We start from the raw sequence: 20,335 nt of genomic DNA on the forward strand, positions 1-20,335 counted from the left end.
TGTTAGTTATTACTTGAAGAATCCTAAATGTCTTCTCCAAGCATAACATAACATCACATGCCAAATGAAAGAACCTTAAAAGAATATAATTTTGTCCCACTATCTTTGTGATATTGATATATATTTTGCTCCTGTGCTATATTATAAATCACATAATGCAGTGTTGTGGAATTTTTTGTTTGTTTGTTTGCTTGCTTGTTTTTGTTGTTTTTTGGTGTTTTTTTTTTTTTTTGCTTCATTTGGCAGTCTTTCATGAAAAAAAAAAGAGAGATAATCTTTGTATTTACCTATATATTTACATTTCTGTCACTCTTCATTCCTCCCCCTAGTTCTGAGTTTTTATCTGGTATCTTTACTTTTAACAGAAGGTCTTCTTTCAGTATTATTTTTATAGGATAACTTATTGGTGATAAGTTCTCTCAATTTTTATTTATTTCATGTGTTTTCCTTCTTTCATTGAAGCATGTATGGCTTCTTTGGACTACTGTAAAATTCTGCTTTTTTAAGTTTCTGTTTCCAAAGAGGGTCAATCTTTTAAGAGTCTCAGTTTTATTTAGGGTCTCAATTCCAGCACATTCCCTTATGTCAAACTGTCTATTCCTAAGTAGATATTAAAGGTGTAACAACTCTAGCCTTCAGTCCTTAAAGTCAGTTTTCAGCCCTGGATCCACAAGATCAGCTGGAAGTTTCTGTTCTGACTTTGTTTGTACTTTACTTCTAGCTATTGATTTCTTTGTCACTGGTGGCTGAGGACATCAAATTTTAGGGGTTAAATATTTTCAGCATTTCTACATGTTTATAATAGAGATGGTCAAGGTAGGAGGGAGGGTATCCCTATCAACTTAAACAGCTAAGATGACAGAATATTTCTTCTGTACTTTATTATACAGAATAGTTATAGGATTACAAATAAATTATGAAGCTCAACTATCATGGAAGCTGTATTTATTTATTAATCTTTAATGGACTGTCATGTTCATCTAGCTAACGAAGAAGTCTTAGCTTTTGGTCTCCATTCTTACTGTGAGATCACATGTGTGCTCAGTAAAAAAATATATGTCGTTTTTTAAGAAATCATTGCTGAGATTTTAGCTTTTGCTCTGCTCTTCCTGCTCTAACAGGTCTATGGAAATGCAGGACCTTGCAAGTCCTCATCCTCTTGTTGGAAGCGGTGATACTCCTGGTAGCTCCAAACTGGAGAAGGCTAATCTCAGCAGCACATCTGTCACCACAAATGGAACAGGAGGTAAGTGTACCATCACGGAGGCACCCAGAATCACATTTCAATGTTTGCTATAATTTCATATGTTAGGAATCTACTAATAAATAAATCCTTATCAGCAATAACATAATCAGCATTATGTCTGGGGACGATATGGCTAATAGACTGTTATTCTGCTGATTTTCTTGTACCTCCTCTGTAGCTGGAAAAAAATCAGAAAAAGTAGATATCCCTGAACAACATTTTAAAGACTTTTAGCAAAGCTTCCTTTTTGTATTTTCCCTAGGAAGTATTTCAAAACAAAAATGTAGAAAATGTGGCCAAAAGGATTTACACTCTGATCTTGTGTGTGTGTCAGAGAGAGAGAGAGAGATTATACTAGTTTTTGGTTTTATTTTGAATTGCAGGAGAAAGGCTACCCCAAATTTTTCTTAAAAACCTTTTTTCTTAAGAGGTTTGAGAATAGAAAAATATTTATGTCTGCTGCACTCTCTTTTCAAGGAGATTAATACCTGATGTATTTAAAGTGGAAATTAAAGTTTTTTCAGATACTTTCTCATTTGATTAGCTTATAATCATGCCATAGCATATGGCATACATACAATAACAGTTATTTCAAATATTCTGCTCTACTGATTTTATAATATGTATTCAGCCATCAAAAGATATGGTCTGATTTTTGCATCAGAATATGTATATGCATCACATATCTATATATATGATATATATATATACACATGTGTAAACTACTTTTTAAATTATTCATCATTTTGAAGTTTTATCTATTTTAGTCATTAGAGAAAAAGTATATGCATTTGTTTTAATTTATAAACTGATAATATTATTAGATAACAGCATTTGCCACATCATATTTTCTTTTAAAATTTCAATAAGTATTTATGAAATTGACACACCTCTTCCCATTTATTTTAAAATAACTTTGCAGTCTAAACTTTTTTCTGTAAAATTGTGTGCATTGCAATTTGCCTGTATTTAATAATGTTTTACACCAAACCCTTTGTAGATTAACATTTCCTTGTTTATGATGTTTATTTGTCTCTAAACATGCATCTGTAATTTTAGCTATTTAATTATGGGAGTGCAAATTTGTAAGATTGTTTAGTGATGATTTCTGGTGTAAGGACATTTAGATTTAAACTTTAACTTAGATACATGTAACAAGATTTTTAAAACCTTTGGAATCAAATCTTGGAGTTTCACTAATCATCATGTATATGTATTTAACGGAACTAAAACAGACCTGATAAAATAAAGGATAAAAATCATACAGTGCAGTTATGATTTTAGCTAAAAGGTCAGGCACCAGTACAGGCATTGAAGACTATTCCTGCACACTGAGCAGGCATTCGGACAATGAACCCTTATACTGTTCCTGTTCTCAGGGGACAACATGACTGTTTTAAACACTGCAGACTGGTTGCTGAGTTGCAACACCCCCTCTTCCGCAACAAGTATGAGAGATGATGGTACACTGCATGTGTTTGGGTGTGTTGGTATTGCCCTTCTGGTTTGCTTTCTGTGGCTCTTTCTGTTTGCATTTCCTTTTCTGTGTTAAGTACTTGTAACAAAAAAGGAGAAATAAACATGACTTTTTGTTGCTTATAGATAATAGTTGACTATGTTTTTTCCTTACCAACTAGTATTCTAATCTTAGATTCCTTAAACCAATGGTATTTTTTCTTACATTGGTTTATAATGTTGAGCCAACAGATGCATCTGTTGTTTTTCTAACTACGTATCATCTAAGTGCCTAATAGAGCACAGCAGCCCTAGCTCTAAGAGCGGGTGAACCAGATTGCACAGACATACAAACTTGGTCATCCCCATGACCTACAGACTGTCTTCATTGAAATTCTTAACATGGCAGAAAGATATCTGTGATTTTAAGGACGTCAATAAATAATCCAGTTAAAGTGCCTAAAGCAACATAAACATTTAAAATTCCATCATTTAAAGAATCATCAGTGTGAAAGCTACACATTTAAAATTATAAATCAGTATTAACCCTTAAAATACTTTGAACTATAATTACTGCATTCATATACAGAAAATATATAGAAGTGTAAACAAACTTTCTTTTTTTAAAAGAGCTATTTATTTATTAGAAAGAGAGTGTGGGGAGGGGCAGAAGGAGAGGGAAAGAGAGATTCTTCAAGAAGACTCCTCATTAAGCACAGAGCCTGACATGAGACTCAACCCCAGGACCCTGAGATTGTGACCTGAGCTGAAACCAAGAGGCACACACTCAATGAATGAGCCACCCAGGCACGCCATAACATTTTTCTTTTTCTAAATCAAAAGCTAATATACTACTAAAATCAAAAAATAAAAACAAGACTATAACACTAACATGGAATCACCCAATAGTAAAATTAAAAAGAAGACCTCCCTACCTGTTGGAAATGTGCATTACAAAAGAATAGTTAGGATAGGCAGTTTGGCCGGATCTCGCTGTATCTGATTAAATTAAAATATATGACCAGTGAGTGAAAAATAATTCCATTATATCCATTATTTATTTTTTAAAAATAATTTTAACTTGAAATGTTTTCCAGTTCCACCTTGAGATACACATTTTATACTTAAAAATCTGTTGCAAGAATTTAGTTTCTCTTAATTCTAACTCAGAAGTCTTTTTCTATAAAGAGCTGGATAGTAAGTATTTTAGTCTTTATAGAACATACCATGTCTGTCTCATCTACTCCACCCTGCCATCCTAACTCAAAAGCAGCCATAGTCAATGCATAAATGAATGAGATTCATCAGGTTCCAATAAAACCCAGTATTCAAATTTCATAGTTATCACAACACAAAATATTCTAGTTTTGATCTTTTTTTAAAAAAACATTTCATTTGTGAAAAACATTCTTAGCTCACTGGCTATTGTTCTGTTTTCAGATATTCATGTAACATGGTAGCTTTACCATAGTGAATATGTACACTGTTTAGTAATTTAGATGAATCTCAACCAGATATATTTTTCTAAGTGTTAAGTATCAGATTTTCCTAGTTCTTAGTGTTAATGTTAAGAGTCACGTGGCCATGTGGGAAGAACAAAGAATTTTGTGTCAGGAGGAACACACTTACTAGCTGTGTTACCTTGGACGAGTCACTTAACCTCTCTGAGCTTTAATCTCTTTCTATAAAAGGAGGAAAATAATATTTCCCTGCCAAAGCTTTTGTGTTAAATTGTATACTAGTGTATACAAATTGCTTGCCAGTAAAAACAAGTATGTTTCTCTTTCTTTAATTAACAATTCAATAATGACTAGGCAATAGTTTTAAAAGAAAATGAAAACATACATTATGTTAAAAGGTTTTCTAATATTTGGTCATAAAATATATTTCTCTGCATTTAGAATGCGTAAACTGGCCAAAGAAGGCAAGTTTTTAGTAATAAAATGTTAGGTATACTTTGATTGTTAACGATGTAATCTTGGTGGCTTACTGACATGAAATTTATGAATTTATGAATTTTAATAACTTCAGGGAGTTTATTGTATGAGTGTATGTTGGGTATTTATAGCACAAACAAAGATTTGGTGCGTATCTCTCCCATTGACAATAAACTGTTTTATATTTAATCTTGGGTTTTATTGTGGGAATTGGATCCCTTTATAAAATTATTATAATAAAAAAAGCAAAAGCTAATTTAGTGGTTTTGAAAACCTTTCCTTTAACTTTGAGGTTTTCAAAAGGACTTGAATTATATAGTTTTTACTAATATGAATAAGTTGATAGTGTCCCCTTAATATCTTACCATATTACATTGGTACTCTTAAATATATTACATTATTCTTTGAAGTGATTTAAACTGTTTCAACACCTTAGAGCTAATTATATAATTACATCTGCAGATTTATATTGGAAAATAATTTTTCTTTCAAATTTTTATTGCTTGTAAAATTGTTAAAATGTAGAACTGTCAATAAAAGTAGAATATATTCAATCATACCCTAGCATATAGATCAGTGGTTAACAAATTTTTTTCTGCAAAGAGTGAGATAATAAATATTTTGGGCTTTGCAGGTTATAAGGTCTCTGTTTTAGGTATTCAGCTCTGCTGTTGTTCCACAAAAGCAGCCATAGAGCTGCTTGAGCTTGGCTGTGTTCAAATAAAACTGGATCTGTGAACACTGAAATTTGAAATTAACAGAATTTCACAAGTCACAAATATCCTTCTTTAGATATTCTTCAACTGTTGAAAAATTTAAAAGTCATTCATAGCTCACAGGCTATCCAGAAACAGGCCATGGGGAAGATTTGGCATGTGGGATGTAATTTGCTGACCCCCGAGATGAGCTATATGTATGTTCTGAATCCTTCATGTATATGCATACTTACGCATATAAATGCATGCTGATCATATGAAAAGTTGCAGAAATACATAAGCTTTTTATTTGCTTAATGGTGTCAAGATTCACGATTAGCTGTACTTTACAGAAAGACATCTGTTGGAATTGCTTAGGATAGGATCTAAAAGTGGATTTTCACTTTCTCAATTAAAATGTATCAAGTTCCTGTTATATGCCAGGCTCTGTGCTAGGAAATGGGAACCCAGTGACCTATAGAATATGATACTGGCCATCAAGGGACCAAAAGTCTAGCAGAGGGAAACAGACAAGAAAGTAATGAGTGCATAATGTGTTCAAGGTGAGTGCATAGCAGAGGGAGGGAATATTTGATTCTACATGGAGATTAAGAAAATGCTTTAGAGAGAAGGTTTGGGGGAACCTAAATCAGACATTCTGATCAGATTTACAACATTTTCTATATTTAAAATCTATATATCACAGAAAAGAATCTTTCAGAATTTTTATTATGCTTATTATACACATGATTTTTCTTATGCAAGGGGTTTATTTCTGAATGTTACATGTTCATGAAGTAGAACCATCTACTATCGTGCCTCTATTATTTTTAGTTTCTTTTTCTTTAAATGAAAGCCATAAGCTGCTTTATTAAATTATTTTACAAAAATTATTTTATTTCTGGATATTTAGGAGTGATAGACACTTGGTGCTCATAGATAGAGTGAACATATTGATTCAGACAAACTAAATCATAGGCTATACTAATTATTAAAAAGCAGTAGGCCATACTGCTTGCTCCCCTGTAGTGTTATAAATTGTATCCTTCCTGATCTAACTCCTCCTGAAATGCTTTGCAACACCTGTGCTGTCAGAAGGAGCTATGGGTGATTTTGTGGTTCAGAAAGAAGTATATTTAGAATTAGCATATGTATGTCTTTTAAGTGTATACCAGTTTAATCACAGATTTTGGAAGATGAAATATAAAATGTAAATTACTTGGGTCACCTTCTCTTTCAAGGATTAACTCTGCTAGTGCAACTAATGAACATGAACTTTGAATTATTACAATAAACAGACTTTCTTCACAAATCATTAATATACATTAACTTTGTACTTGAGTTCCAAAGATAATCTGAACAGACAAGATTAAATTTGCTTTGAAAATATGTGTAGGAGGGTATGGATCAAGGTTGAGGCACAGCTGACCCCGGACAATAATCCTGTACAATTTTGATTTAGTCCATAGGTATCAATTATTTTTAAAGGTTAAAAAAAAAAATCCAATTATACCAATATATTATAATCAATATATTAAAAATATTTTGACTTATTTTTAAACATCTGTCTCTGTGAAAAACATCCAAATTACAACTATATAACAAGAAATGCTTGTATTTCTTAAATAGTAAGTTCTGTACAAAGTGCTATATATAGTTTCTCATCTCACTTTCAGAGAAACCCTGAATTACTGAATTAACCCTGAACTCTGAATTACTTATTTTGAGTATATAGAGGAGTAAAACCACAATACTCTTTAACTTCGAATTTTAAAATATGATTGTTACTTTTGAAATCCAAACATTTGTCTGTAAGTTTCATTTTGTTGAAAAATATGATGTTTCTCTTTTATAGAAGATTGTCCTTTCCATTTTATAGCATGTAATGATTCTGGACACTGTCCTAATAGGTTAAAAACCCTGTTGAACCTGTGTTAATTTAAGAAAAGTGAAATACAGTGAGAAAAAAATACATTTGAATGTGACCATGAATGTACACTGATAATCATTTGGAATGAGGATTTTTGTAAGTTTTAGAAAACAGTAAGATGTTTCATTGTTGAATATCTTTCCAGTAATGCCCTGCACATATTTAACTAAAAACAAAGTTGCCTGCCACTAGAAAAGTATATGGCATATTTAATTTAAAGTACAGAAGCAAAACCAAGACAAAAGAAATCAGAATACATTTCAAATATATGTGGACCTTTATTGAAAATGACTTAACATTTTTCAAAACTTTATAATTAAAATAGTATTTCCTTTGTCCTAGTAACCTGTTTTATAAATATTAAGATACTCATTTGTATTCTGTCTTTTTAATCAACTAATCATATATGGAATGTCCATTTCACTTCTCTTGGTTTTCTGCCCCTGGAGGAGCAAACTATTTATTATTACCTAATGTTATTTTTTTTGTTGTTCACAAAATCAAACCAAATTATTTTGCATTTTACTTGGCGCTCAAGAGATGTTTGTTGATGTCGACCTAATGTGAGAATAATTTACTTTCTGTAGCAACATAATCAAATTTCCCTCTTTTCCTTTTTGTTCTTACCTGCATGTGAAAAATAAATAGCAATAATGTGCAGTTTTTCCCCAAATCCATTTGTTGAATTATTACTTTAAAATCCATGCATGTTAGTACACCGAACGCTTCTTAACATCTATGATTCTCTTCATATGCTTTTTACAGATGCCTTTTCTTGGTAAAATGAAACTTCTTCTTCTGTCGTTGACTGAATTCAGACCTTTAAAATTTTAATGAGCAACGTTTCCAGTATACTGAATGCAACTACAAACTCTTTGTCTCCCTTTTCTTCCTCCTCCTTTTGACCACCTGAAACATGCAAATTGAGGAGATTATAATCAACATCAATACAAAGTTGGGATCCAAAGTAACAAAACTAATCCTCATGTCTGGCTTCTAGACTAGTTTTTTAGACCCAGCTCACGTTCTGATCCTTCCTCCTCAATTCACAAGCAAAATACGGAATTTTTTTACAACGATTTTATAAGTATTGTTTATAGATTTAGGCCCATGTATATAGGAATTTAGCCAGCATTAGAATTTAGAAGTTTCAAGAGACTGTCCACTGTATTAGTGTTGCCGAAGGCTTTGGGCTGTGCTTTTTTGTCAGAAGTCGAACGTGGACATTACATCAGAGAGAGAGCTTTACATCCATCCTGGCCACACTCTGGATCACCTTCATACAGATGAAAGGAATTCTTGAATAATTCGTGCTTCCTGAGAGGCAGTATGGTTTAGAATTTGGATTCTGATCCCATACCACCTGGTCTCAAATTCTAGTTCTTCCTAGCTATGTGACTACAGGCAAGTTATTTAGCTACTTTGTGCTTCAGCTTAGTCATTTGAAGAGTAAGATGATAATATTATCTATCTCATAGGATCGTCATGAGGAGGAAATGAGTTCATATCTGGAAAGCATAGCAGCAGCCCCTGGCACATATTAAATATCTTTTAAGTGTGTGTTGTTATTATCTGCTTTCACACTTGCTCCTTATCGCCTTTTAAGAAATTTCATGAGAAGACATGGAAAATGTACTATAGTAGCCTGTTCTCATATTTGCAGTTTTCATTTCTGACGTTTTTTTTTCTTAAGTATGCTCGCTGGAGGATAAGGCCATTCTTATCCATCTCTGAGCCTTTGTGAGGAGTCCCTGTGGTGAACATAGCCATTTTTATACCCGAAGGCAGGCTGTTATGATGGAGAGATTGTGGATGGACACCTAAAGACCTGAGTTCTGATCATAGTTTCTTCATCTCCTGCAAAGGAATGAATGCAAACTCCTTAGCCCACCCTTCAGCTTTCTGTTATATAAAATGGAGACAGTGGTTCCTATCCATCAGAGTTGTTTTAACCATCAGCTCCCTGTCAGTGGTCTAGCACATAGTAAGCTCCTGATAAATAGTTTTGTAGTAGTTAATAATTTGTAGTGGGAAATATAATTAGCAGTCAGGTATAACTATAAATGCATCACTATGTAATAGACTACTATATAAATTACTACCGTAAAGTTTTCACCACCAATTCATTATTTATCACTATACAGTAACTAGACCCTATGACTCAGATTATTGTTGTTATTGAAAAATAGGGCAAGCTTAAACTTCCCTTTTGCTAGGGTAAGTAATCCAAATTTCTTCACTACTGCTTTCCAACATTTACAGTACTCCTCTGAATCTTTTGGCAAATCTTCACTACATTCTTTTTTTTTTTAAGATTTTATTTATTTATTTGACAGAGACAGAGATCACAAGTAGGCAGAGAGGCGGTGGTGGGGGGGGGAGCAGGCTCCCTGCTTAGCAGAGAGCCTGATGCGGGGCTTCATCCCAGGACCCTGAGATCACAACCTGAGCCAAAGGCAGAGGCTTAACCCACTGAGCCACCCAGGCACCCCTCTTCAGGACATTCTTAAGTCATGAATGCTAAGTTAACTCCAGGGCTCACTGTGGGGCAGGAAGAGGGGGTGGTTCCGGTCAATTCTGTTTGTGTGGAAAGAGAGCATAATCATTACTGCATGGCTCTCTATCAGCTAGTTGATTGCCTTTCTAACAGAGTAACATTGCTGACTTGCTTGGTTGATGGGAACACTCTGACTGCAGGATTCTTTTTGCCATGTTTGCTCAGGGTTGGCTAGTCTTCAGCTTTCTTCTTCATAGTTTTCTGCTTGCTTGTAAGTTATTTAACTATATCATTCCATTCATAACCAGGAAACACAAGAGGTGTTCAGTAGAAAATAATTTAGTTGATCCCCTTGCTGCTGTGATGTATGTAGCAGAGCTTTGCCCACAAAGGGAAAATATGGTGTGACAAAAACAGGTCGAGGATTTTCCACGGCCCCCTTCCCCTACTCACTGCATCTAATAATGACAGTAATGATGTGTGCCTGCCGACATCATTCCCAAGTGAGGATTTTGGCAAAATATATGACTTCAGAGTAGAAATAAACTTTTAAAGAGTTTTCAGAACTGCTGTAGAAATGATCTTTCTCTCTGCTTATCTCTATAATGCATTAAAAATTGTTATACCATTAAAATAAAACCCCCAATATCTTACGACTGTTTAGATATTTAAAAACAGAAATTTATTGTGTGCCTCATTGTCCATCCATCTCAGGAACAGGCCCATGGTTTCTTTATTTGTATATGCTTCCATTGTACTTTTATGCAATCTATCATGTGTTTTTTAAAAAAATGTCTCCTTGGGAAGAATAAAATATAAGCTAGTAAATCTCTTTGTTATGATTTGGATTAAATGGGCTAAGGACCGACTGTGATTCCTTTTTTCTGTCTTTTGACTCTAATGTCAGAGGGTGCTTAGATGAGTTACAAATGCAAACATGTATACTGCTCTTTCCCCTTATAAGGTTGACTGCCTTTAAAACCAGATCTGAGAGAACTAGCTTAGTCAGAGGATTTTTATATTAAATCCTCTAGAAATGCATGTCCATTTTTTAGAAGCTCAATTAACACAACTTTCCTCATCGATTTCTCAAGTGTTCTCTTGCATGCCCATGGTAGTTGGAAAAGCCACTAGTGGAACAGTCAGCATCTTTGATAAACATTTAGAAATAAAACTCACATGTCCTTATTCTTCTACATAGTGTCTCTCCTTGCAGTCAAAACAGAGCCTTTGAACAGCAGTGAAGCGGCAACCACCACTGGAGATGGAGCCCTTGACACTTTTACTGGGTCAGGTAAAGCCTCAAGCTCATGCGTTGCTACCTACATATTGGGGTACACATCATCTTGCTGGCAAATAAGCAGCATAAATACCAAAACGAAGTTTCGAGAATGTGGGTTTTTATCACTTTAGCGTCTGATGTGTTTATTTTGAGAACTAATGGTGACAGAAGTGTATATTTTTTAAAAATTATATTTGGAATCATTTTTACTGGATTTGCAGTTGACAGCAAAACTGTCTTCTGACCTCCTTGTTAGAAAGAAGCGGGGCTGGCTTCCTTTGTAATGATTTTATACAGTGTTTAATTTAATCATTAGGTCGTAATCGTTGGCTTTGTTCCCTTAACTTGTCCATTTAAATGGCATAAAAAACTCCCTTCTCTCCCAACATTCGAGATGTAAAACTATCCATTTGATTCCTTCTAAATAACCTTGTTTCCTCTCTGCGTTTAAAAAAAAATCCTCCTGTGTAAGCAGCTGAGTGACAAGTATTAAAGGTTAATGGGCTGCTGGAGGACACATGCTGGTTGCATTAGGACCCAGCCTGAGAGCACTACTTTCACCTAGTGCTTCAAAGAGAACAATAGCGTATCTTTAAACAGCAATCCTTTTAAATATAAATACCTGATAACTCCCAGGTGGGCACAAAGGACACGCATTAAGTTGACTTCGTTAAAGATTTTAAGCTACAATATTTAGTTTATTATCTGGTGAAAGGATTTTTTTTTTTTTTTAACCCGAGAAGGAATTTGAATAGCACAAAGATGAACAGTAAACCTAGAGAAATTTTTGTGGTAATTTACATTGTAGTTCTGTTGGTCTACTACGATATTTCTTACGTTTCATCCATATTCTCACACACAAAGGTTTTACGTGTGTATGCTTCCGGTATAAAGAGCGGAAGTATGTCCTTGAATATAATATTGAAGCATACATTGCATTTTCATAGAGATAGATGAACCCCCCCCTCGTTAATTCACACTGATTGGGAGCAGTTGCTGTGTATTCACATAAATATTGGTATTTCAGACAGAAAGAGGTAATAATTCATACACTCTGCCTTGAGACTCGTATGTGCTAATTCATATCCTTTCTAGCAATTCACTTGCCTCCCGCGAGATAAATAGGTACCAACTTACTCTAGCAGTCTTTACTGCTCACCTGCCATAACTCTTGTAAAACTTTCTGCAGAGTAAATGCTTTGGGAACACATTTTTAGGGAAAGAAGTGGAAATACTAAGTAATTGCTGGCATACTTAAATACCATACCACAAGTTTATTGAAAACTAAATGACAGCATTGTAGAACGTTAGTCCCACAAGAAATTTCAGAGGTCTCTGATCTGATTTATAGGCAGGAGCACAGAGGTGCAGATAAGTTAAAGGTGGTGAAGGCCAGACGGTCCAGGTCTCACAGCTGGTCACTGGTATGAATGAGTGCAGAGCCGTGTTCTGACAAGTCTGGCAGTCCCTTCTATAATAGTCCATTGGAAAATACAAAATTGGAAAAAGAAATAGTTGTGAGCAGTCATCCTCTCTAAAATTCATGCATATTATCTTTATAAATAGTTATCCAGTTTTCTTTTACGAATTATCTAAGGCAGTGCTGTCCCATAGTCACTAGCCCTATGTGGCTATTTAAGTCTAAATTATTTAAAATTTGGTAAAAGTAAAAATGTTGTCTCTCGTCACAGCAGTCACATTTCAAGTGTTTAAGAGCTGCCTGTGGTCTTTTTGTGGCTATGGTGTTGAACAGCTCAGATATAGAACATTTCTAGCACCATGGACCAGGTTCCTTTAGACAAAGTGTTCAAAGTCAGGGATTCCCAACAGTAGCACTATTAAAAATTTGGCTTTTTTTCTTTTTTTCTTTGTAGTGGAGGATCTGTCCTCTGCATTGGAAGGGGTTTAGCAGCATCCCTATTGTCTATCCTAGAAGGACAGTAATACTCCCCAGTCATGATAACCCAAAATGTCTCCAGACATTTTAAATGTCCCCTTGTAGGTAAAAATCCTACCTGCCCAGCTCCCTCACTTCCCATCTCCTGCCCCACTGAAAATCTCTGATCTAAGGTGTCACAGTAATTAGACTAAAACCTTAAAATTGTTTGCATCACCCTCTGAGAATCTTGTAATACTATATAGAAATTTGCTTTTATTAACTTTCAGGACATTTTGAAAACAAGCAGTTTGTTTACTTTTATTTGCAGAGATGATGGAATATAATGAGTTGAGCGTGTTGGGTAATAACTCTTGTTTACTGAAATGACAATGGGGAATGAGAGGAACGTCTCTGAAATCTGTACATGGTAGTCCAGAAACCATACCGGAGATTAAGCTGCCCTGTGTAGAAACAGACTTTATTCTGGTCGGCGGAATCTTATCCCACCTTAGGGAAATTTTGTTGTTTTCTGTTACCTGAAGACTCATGAGTTAGAATAAATACATACATTTTAGTGTAGAAGCAAGTTTTGTATGAACATCTTAGTTTTCTGAGCTAGAGGTTTTGCATTCTATTTAGCAAGTGAACATACAGACATTAATAAAAATTTTAAATGTTGAGCCTTGGTACTGTTATGGGTACATTATTTTAATATTGTCTAGATTCATTCATTAGCAGGAGGAAAATCCTATATTCAGATTTCCATTCAGGTATATGGGGCTTTTTCTCTGAAATATTTTTGCTCTTTGGCTTTTTTTTTTTAAATAAAAGTTGCTCTGGTGGATAGTTCTTTTCATTTTCTGATGTCACTTTGGAACAGTTTTGTGATATGCAATCTTGAGAAGAATTGATTACTATAAAATGACATTTTATAAATAAGTGACAACACATGGAGTTATGCCTCGTTTAACTATATTTTTGCTCATTATGTGAGTTAATGAAACAGACTGAATTTCCTGGGGAATAACACTATTGCTGTTATGTAATATACGCTTAGCATCTGTAGTGTGGTAGGAAAAGCATGTTCTCGTTAAGGTGATTTGAAAGTTTTAAACATTAAGCTTTTAATAAATCAGGAGAAAATTAATGGTTCATTGGTCAATTGATTTGCAAATTTAAATAGCAATTTCACTTAAATTTTGTTTAGTTAAAACATTTAGAACCTGACACCTCCTGTCTGTGCTATTGCTATGAAAAACCATAATACACTTTCCATACTCAGAGCTTACAGGCCAAATAGCATTTTAAATACACTAAATTCTATGTGTTTACAAAATGACAGATCACAAGGGTACTTAATAGCATTTGGATGTAGGAATATATCATGTTTCATAAAATAGTTAGCAACCTAAACCTATTTGTCACTTTTACAATTCTCAAAGTTTAGCTCCAGAATTATTATGAACAACTTAGGAAGGACACAGTACTTTGAAGTATAACTATGATTGATTAGACTAAACTAATTCCAGCACTGCATTGTGTACTACTTTAATCTTTTTGAAAAGTGAATGAACAGCAGATGGCCTAATAAAGACACTCTGTGTGCTTGCCCAGTATGGATTGGCTCTGAAGGGACTGCCTCAACACTATGGAGTCCATGTACTTGCAATACATCTGTCTTAGTCAAGGCAGTTGGTTAAGAGAAACTTCCAGACTTCTGAATGTAGTCCAGTTTGGGGCTGCATGTTAGGACAAAATGTTAATAGGACCTGACTTTTTTTGAGTTCTCCTCAAGAAAGTGCTGTCTCTGATAGTTCAGAATATATTTGTAAATATGATCGCTGGGGTATTATGCAATGGTGTTTCGTAAGACATGGTGTGCTACCACTCATGCTTTCTATGCATACTCCACTTAGTACTCAGATATCTTGGACTCTGCATTTTTAACTGCTCATCTGATTGGTAAAATTAGAGGCTGTAAATGATAGTATTTTACAATTTCAAAATGCAGTTGGAAACTTGCATTTTTCTTGAAATTTTATTGTATTTTTAGTAGAATAGATATGGAGGAAGAGCAGTAAGTTGCTCCTAGTTGGAATTTAAAACATAAAACCTAAAGTCTGAAAATTTTTAAAAATTTACTTTGTCACGAAATCATAATGGTCTGGAATCAAGGATATTTATTCCTACTTAATCGTACGTAAGAATATGCTACTGATGTGAGAACGCGAAAGAACGACGAAGAGAAAGGATTGTGAGGAGATTTCATTTTATGCTCTTAGACCAAACTTGAAGCAGTTCCATTAGAAGAAAATATTTAGGCATCTGTTTCTGTTTAGAAAATGATTTTTTTCTGTTTAGAAAATGAGTGAATTTGTAGAAACATCTCTTGAACATGATAATTTCTTCAAACTGGCTTTGTCATTCTAGTGAAACATATTCACGAAGCAACTTTTTTTGCACTGGTTTTTTTGTGTCTTACAGTAATAACAAGTAGTGGCTACAGCCCCAGATCAGCACATCAATATTCCCCACAGCTATATCCTTCCAAGTAAGTGCTCAGTAGATTCCTTTGTGTATGTAAGTGTGTCATAGATAGTTGAATAGATGGATGCTTGCACAGAGCAGTTGGGTGGGTTAGACATGGACAAATACCCTATACAAATCCAGGAACAGAGATATACTCCTGTTTGTCCAGACAGTTCCTTTAATTCTGGATCTTTGTATACCTCGAGGAAAGCGTCAAGCTCAAACCAGAAAACACTGATTTCTGAATGAAAATTCAAAAATGCTGACTAGCTTAAGGAAAATCTGAAAAGATTACATCTTATTCAAACGTTAACCCTTCATAATTTGTTCCATATAACATCATTTTCATGGGATTTCAAGTTCTCAGGCACATATTTTAGAATAATGTGCTCCATTGTTTTTACAACAAACAAAGTCAACTTATTGAAGGCAGGGGTAGAAATTTCAAATTTAACAATATTAGGTATATATCTGAATTTGGTTGCAATCAGCCAGATGTGTTAAGGTTTTGGAGTCATGATCCACACACATTTAAATGTTATTCTTTGGAGCAGCTACAGTCTCTACCCTTAAGTACAGACTGGGGTTTGGATATCCATTCGGGAACATTCTGTAAAATGTGGCACAATAAAGGGAGTGGCATTCCATTTCTTTTCAGGAAACATCTGCCTACCTTTTTCCTTTCTTTTCTTTTTTTTTAAAATGTCCTGTTCTTGGCAGAGAATTGGTAGGACTTTTCATGACTTGTGTGTCTGTGGTATAGCAGCAGGGGAGACTGTAGGTAGAAACTGTAGGTAAGCTCATGAGCATGCTAACTGGCCTGGGCTCCACTTCCCGGGTCCGCACATTAATTGAGATACTATTCCAGAGGTCAACAAGTGCTGTAGACAGAAGACTTTAGATCTAATATCTGATCCAGATGTCTCATGATATAGGTGAGACGTAAGTCTTTAAGGAGTTTAAGTCATTTGTCCCAAGTCGCTATACTGACTGGTAGCAGAGCCCGGGCTCCGGACGTTTGGACTTTTGTCCTTTCCCTGTTGTTAGAATTGTATTGTGGATGAAGAAGAGGGTTACTTCCTGGCTATGATAAGGTTTCACTGAATCTAAGCTGTCTGAAGTAATGTGCAGTCTTTGTTGCCACAGTAATGCTATTTTTCTGATATTTAGGCCCTATCCACACATTCTTTCTACACCAGCAGCTCAAACGATGTCTGCCTACGCAGGCCAGACTCAGTATTCGGGGATGCAGCAGCCAGCGGTCTACACAGCCTACTCACAGACAGGACAGCCATACAGCCTGCCCACTTACGGTATCATACCTCTTTTCTCTGTTTCTTTGCTTACGAGCGGGTAATCCTGCTGCCTAGTACTTAGATATTCTAGTGTAAGTGACAACTCAGGAGCAAGGTCATTCTACTAATGCGAGGGTCTGTGCTCTGCATTTCCCAAACAGATCTGGGCGTGATGTTGCCAGGCATCAAGACGGAGAGTGGACTTTCACAGACCCCATCCCCATTACAGAGCGGGTGCCTCAGTTACAGCCCAGGGTTTTCCACCCCACAGCCAGGCCAGACGCCGTATTCTTACCAGATGCCAGGTAAGCCACCGCACAGGAAGCATGTTACGCGAGGAGGAATTCTCTGGATGAGACTCCTTGGCTTCAGAATAGGGATATGCCTTTGTGAAAATGGTTTTAATTGTTACTGCTGTTTGCATCCGGAAAGACAAATGGCTAGAGAAGAGGAAAAACAACAACAACAAAAAAAACATGGTGGAAAGAATTGAATATACATCAGGAAACGTGACCTATACCAAATTTCAGTACTTAAGTTGAAGTTGTATGAAATTGGCAGGACACTAAGTCCAAGCAGAGTAACCTCCGAGCCATGTCAGTCATACACAGACGTCTATTTAAGTGAGGTTCAAAGATTCATGTGTGTTTTCTTGTCCATATTCCTTAAGTGTGTAATGCTGCTTTGATTATATTTAAAATTGAATTAATACCTTTCTAAGTCCTGTTTACCGTTTAACTATTTTGGGTTTTCTGTTCATTCCTCAAATACCTCTCCTCTATTAATACTTTATTTCTTACTTGAAATATTTGTATAATTACTAATATAATTCTGTATATTCAATATATTCATTATATAATCAATTCAATATATATTTCTAATATATAATTAGAAATATAAATATTTCTAATGCTAGAAATATTTATATAATTTGTACTCGCCCCCCCCCCAGCAACAATCCTCTGCATCTGAGTATTTAATTTTGCTTCTACATTTGGTCATTATGTAGTAGTTGCAGAAAGAATTTTAGTGACATAGTAAATGCATTAAAAGCTTTCTGTCATTGTGTCTGTTCTGTCATACATTTGGGGTTATGTAAATCATACTTTTTTAATCAACCCAGTGTTGAAATTTTAGTACAACTAAAGTGAAATAATTACCTAGACCTTTTTGGCTGAAAGGGCAGATCTCTTTTTACCTAAACTGTAGAAATATAGTAGTATATATAGAAATATAGTTACATAAATGTTAAAGCCACAGTGGGCCACACATTGTCAGTTAGGAGTATGAAAGCAACCATGAGTACATTTTCATTGGTCCCCTCAATACTTCATGTTGGATATTCTGGGCCAGATCAGTTTGTGTTAATTATATAATATTATTGCAATTCTAAACACACTGATAAAACAAGTAATCAGCTGTGTCAGTAGTCTTTCATTTTACTTCTTCATAAGTCCATTCCATGGAACATATGTTTAAAAAATGATCTTTAAATTGATATCTCACTTGTTTTTAATTGAAAAAATAATTTAAAAAACAATTAAATTTCTAACTTTGTAGTCAAATCTTTGAAGGCTCTCAAGCCCTATGTGACTGTACTATACTTAGTCTGAATCCTACTTCACATCTTTCTTGACTCCAAGGAAAGGACAGAGGAGGAAAGGAAAGACAGGGTGCTGCAAGCATCAGTTCTAAGTTGGTTCTATGTTTCCTAAGCTAACCTTATCCACATGTTTAGCTCAAATGGTTTCTGTGTGCATATGCAGCTTGTATGACCATTTGAAAGTTCCGGTAGCTTCCTAGGAGTACTCTGTCTGCATAACATTTTATTCTTTGAAAACCTCTGCTCTTCTAGGCATTTAACCTTCAAAGGTTAACTGCTGTCCTTAAGACTGTTCCCATGTGTTCCTGTTTAGTCCAACAGACATCTATAGCAAAGACTTTATCTGTTGTCACAAGAAGGATAGAGCTAAGCACTCATTTCCTTATAAATCTCTCAACTTCAAATTTCATGTTTTGTTGCCTTAACAAAATTAAAAATATACTTCTCTCATTGGCTTCTGCAAAGTGAAATGTTTTTATAATTTTGCAAAGAGATACTTTTTAAGTGCAATTTTTTCTTTATTTCTAGGTTCTAGTTTTGCACCATCATCTACTATTTATGCAAATAATTCAGTCTCCAATTCAACAAATTTTAGTGGTTCACAACAGGTATAGTAGCTTTTTTGTATTTAGGCTTTTTGTGTCTGTTTCAGATCTTTGAAGATAGTTTCGGGTTATCATGTAAGTGTATACTCTCCTAGAAAAAGGTTTTTTCAAGGTGGTAAAAAATTAGCTTCCCAGAATTCTTGGGATCTGTGTTATTCTGGGTATTTTAGGTTTTCTGATTGTTTGTCCTTTAAACATTTAAGCCATGATTTTTATTTTAATCATTTGGCACAGAACTACAAAATATATTGTGTATTTTCCGATTATTTTAAACTGTTTACTAAACATAATTTCATTTTTGAAAAGTTATTATGAAAATTAATTAAGAAATTGAACTACAACCCATAAGTAGGTTATGACATTGATAGTACAGAATATTTGCTACTAAACCAAATGCCTCTTGGATTTTTTTTTTCTTTTAGTTCTGTGGTTCATTTTAATAAATGTTTGATTCCTACTTTCCTGATAGCTGTAATTTTTGCTTTTGTCAGGGTGCTTGCCTCTAGTAGTCCTTAGTCCTCCTCTTAATTATGCTTTCTTAGTATTTTTGTGAGTTCTAAAATCTAGTTTGTTAGAATTGTGTGTGGAGCAAGAATGAACATTTGCGATGGGTGAATATACTGATGCTTCAGAATCTTTTGTGCTTATTTCCTAGTTCTGTCAAGTTCAGAGTCGTTGAGATAGAAGCGTAGTTGATTTCCTTGGTGGACAATACACTATTTTACTTTAACATAGTTGTTGGACTTTTATATATTCTAAAATCTAAGTTATTGCACAAGTGCGCTCTTTGGATTTATTGAAGGGATTATATCAATTGCCTTCTTTTAATGTTTATTAATGTAACAAAAGGCAAAAAAGAAATTGTGATTATTAGTGTGGAAAAATACTATTTTTCATAGAATTAAATTGTGTAATTTGGCATTAGTTAGAAAAAATGGTTTCTTAAAACATTAAACATCAAAGCTGGTATGTCTATTTTATATTGAAAAATATTGAGAATTTTTGATAATCCAGGTAGCTTCATTTTACTTACTTTTTTGTTGATACAGGAAACATTTATTGAGCACTTATTATTCATTAGACTTTTGACCAGGCATTGAAGATTCAAAAATAATGGAATAAATGGAATAAAGGAAGCAATTCTAAAGAAACAGATAGGAAAATAATATGAACAGAGGGTAGGATATAATGAATATAATAGTAGAAATATACACTAGGCAGAGTGGTGCATAGCATAAAGGAAAGACTACTCTGTTCTACTTGGGAGGATTTATAAAAGATTCATAAAGGAGAAGAAAGATTTATAGCATAAAACAGATCCAATACTATCTAAACATTTAAAAATACAGTGGCTCCAATATGACTCATAACCTATATCTTAG

The 20,335-nt window shown here is 34.5% G+C and overlaps 1 protein-coding gene across 16 annotated transcripts in view; it reads left to right on the top strand.

The window, feature by feature from the left end:
- EYA4 (EYA transcriptional coactivator and phosphatase 4) overlaps window positions 1-20,335 on the top strand; it is a 321,947-nt gene that overhangs the window by 244,334 nt on the left and 57,278 nt on the right. For 11 of the 16 annotated variants that reach the window (XM_047733823.1, XM_047733824.1, XM_047733825.1 and 8 more), the window contains 7 exons: window positions 1,122-1,246; window positions 2,626-2,694; window positions 10,962-11,054; window positions 15,406-15,472; window positions 16,621-16,763; window positions 16,907-17,050; window positions 18,877-18,956. In XM_047733823.1, the coding sequence (XP_047589779.1) occupies window positions 1,122-1,246; window positions 2,626-2,694; window positions 10,962-11,054; window positions 15,406-15,472; window positions 16,621-16,763; window positions 16,907-17,050; window positions 18,877-18,956 (721 nt within the window). The remainder of the gene's footprint in view (window positions 1-1,121; window positions 1,247-2,625; window positions 2,695-10,961; window positions 11,055-15,405; window positions 15,473-16,620; window positions 16,764-16,906; window positions 17,051-18,876; window positions 18,957-20,335) is intronic. The other 5 variants (XM_047733827.1, XM_047733837.1, XM_047733836.1 and 2 more) reach the window with 3 other exon arrangements.

The sequence above is a fragment of the Lutra lutra genome, chromosome 6, assembly GCF_902655055.1.
Source record: "Lutra lutra chromosome 6, mLutLut1.2, whole genome shotgun sequence".
In the NCBI taxonomy this organism is placed as follows: domain Eukaryota; kingdom Metazoa; phylum Chordata; class Mammalia; order Carnivora; family Mustelidae; genus Lutra; species Lutra lutra.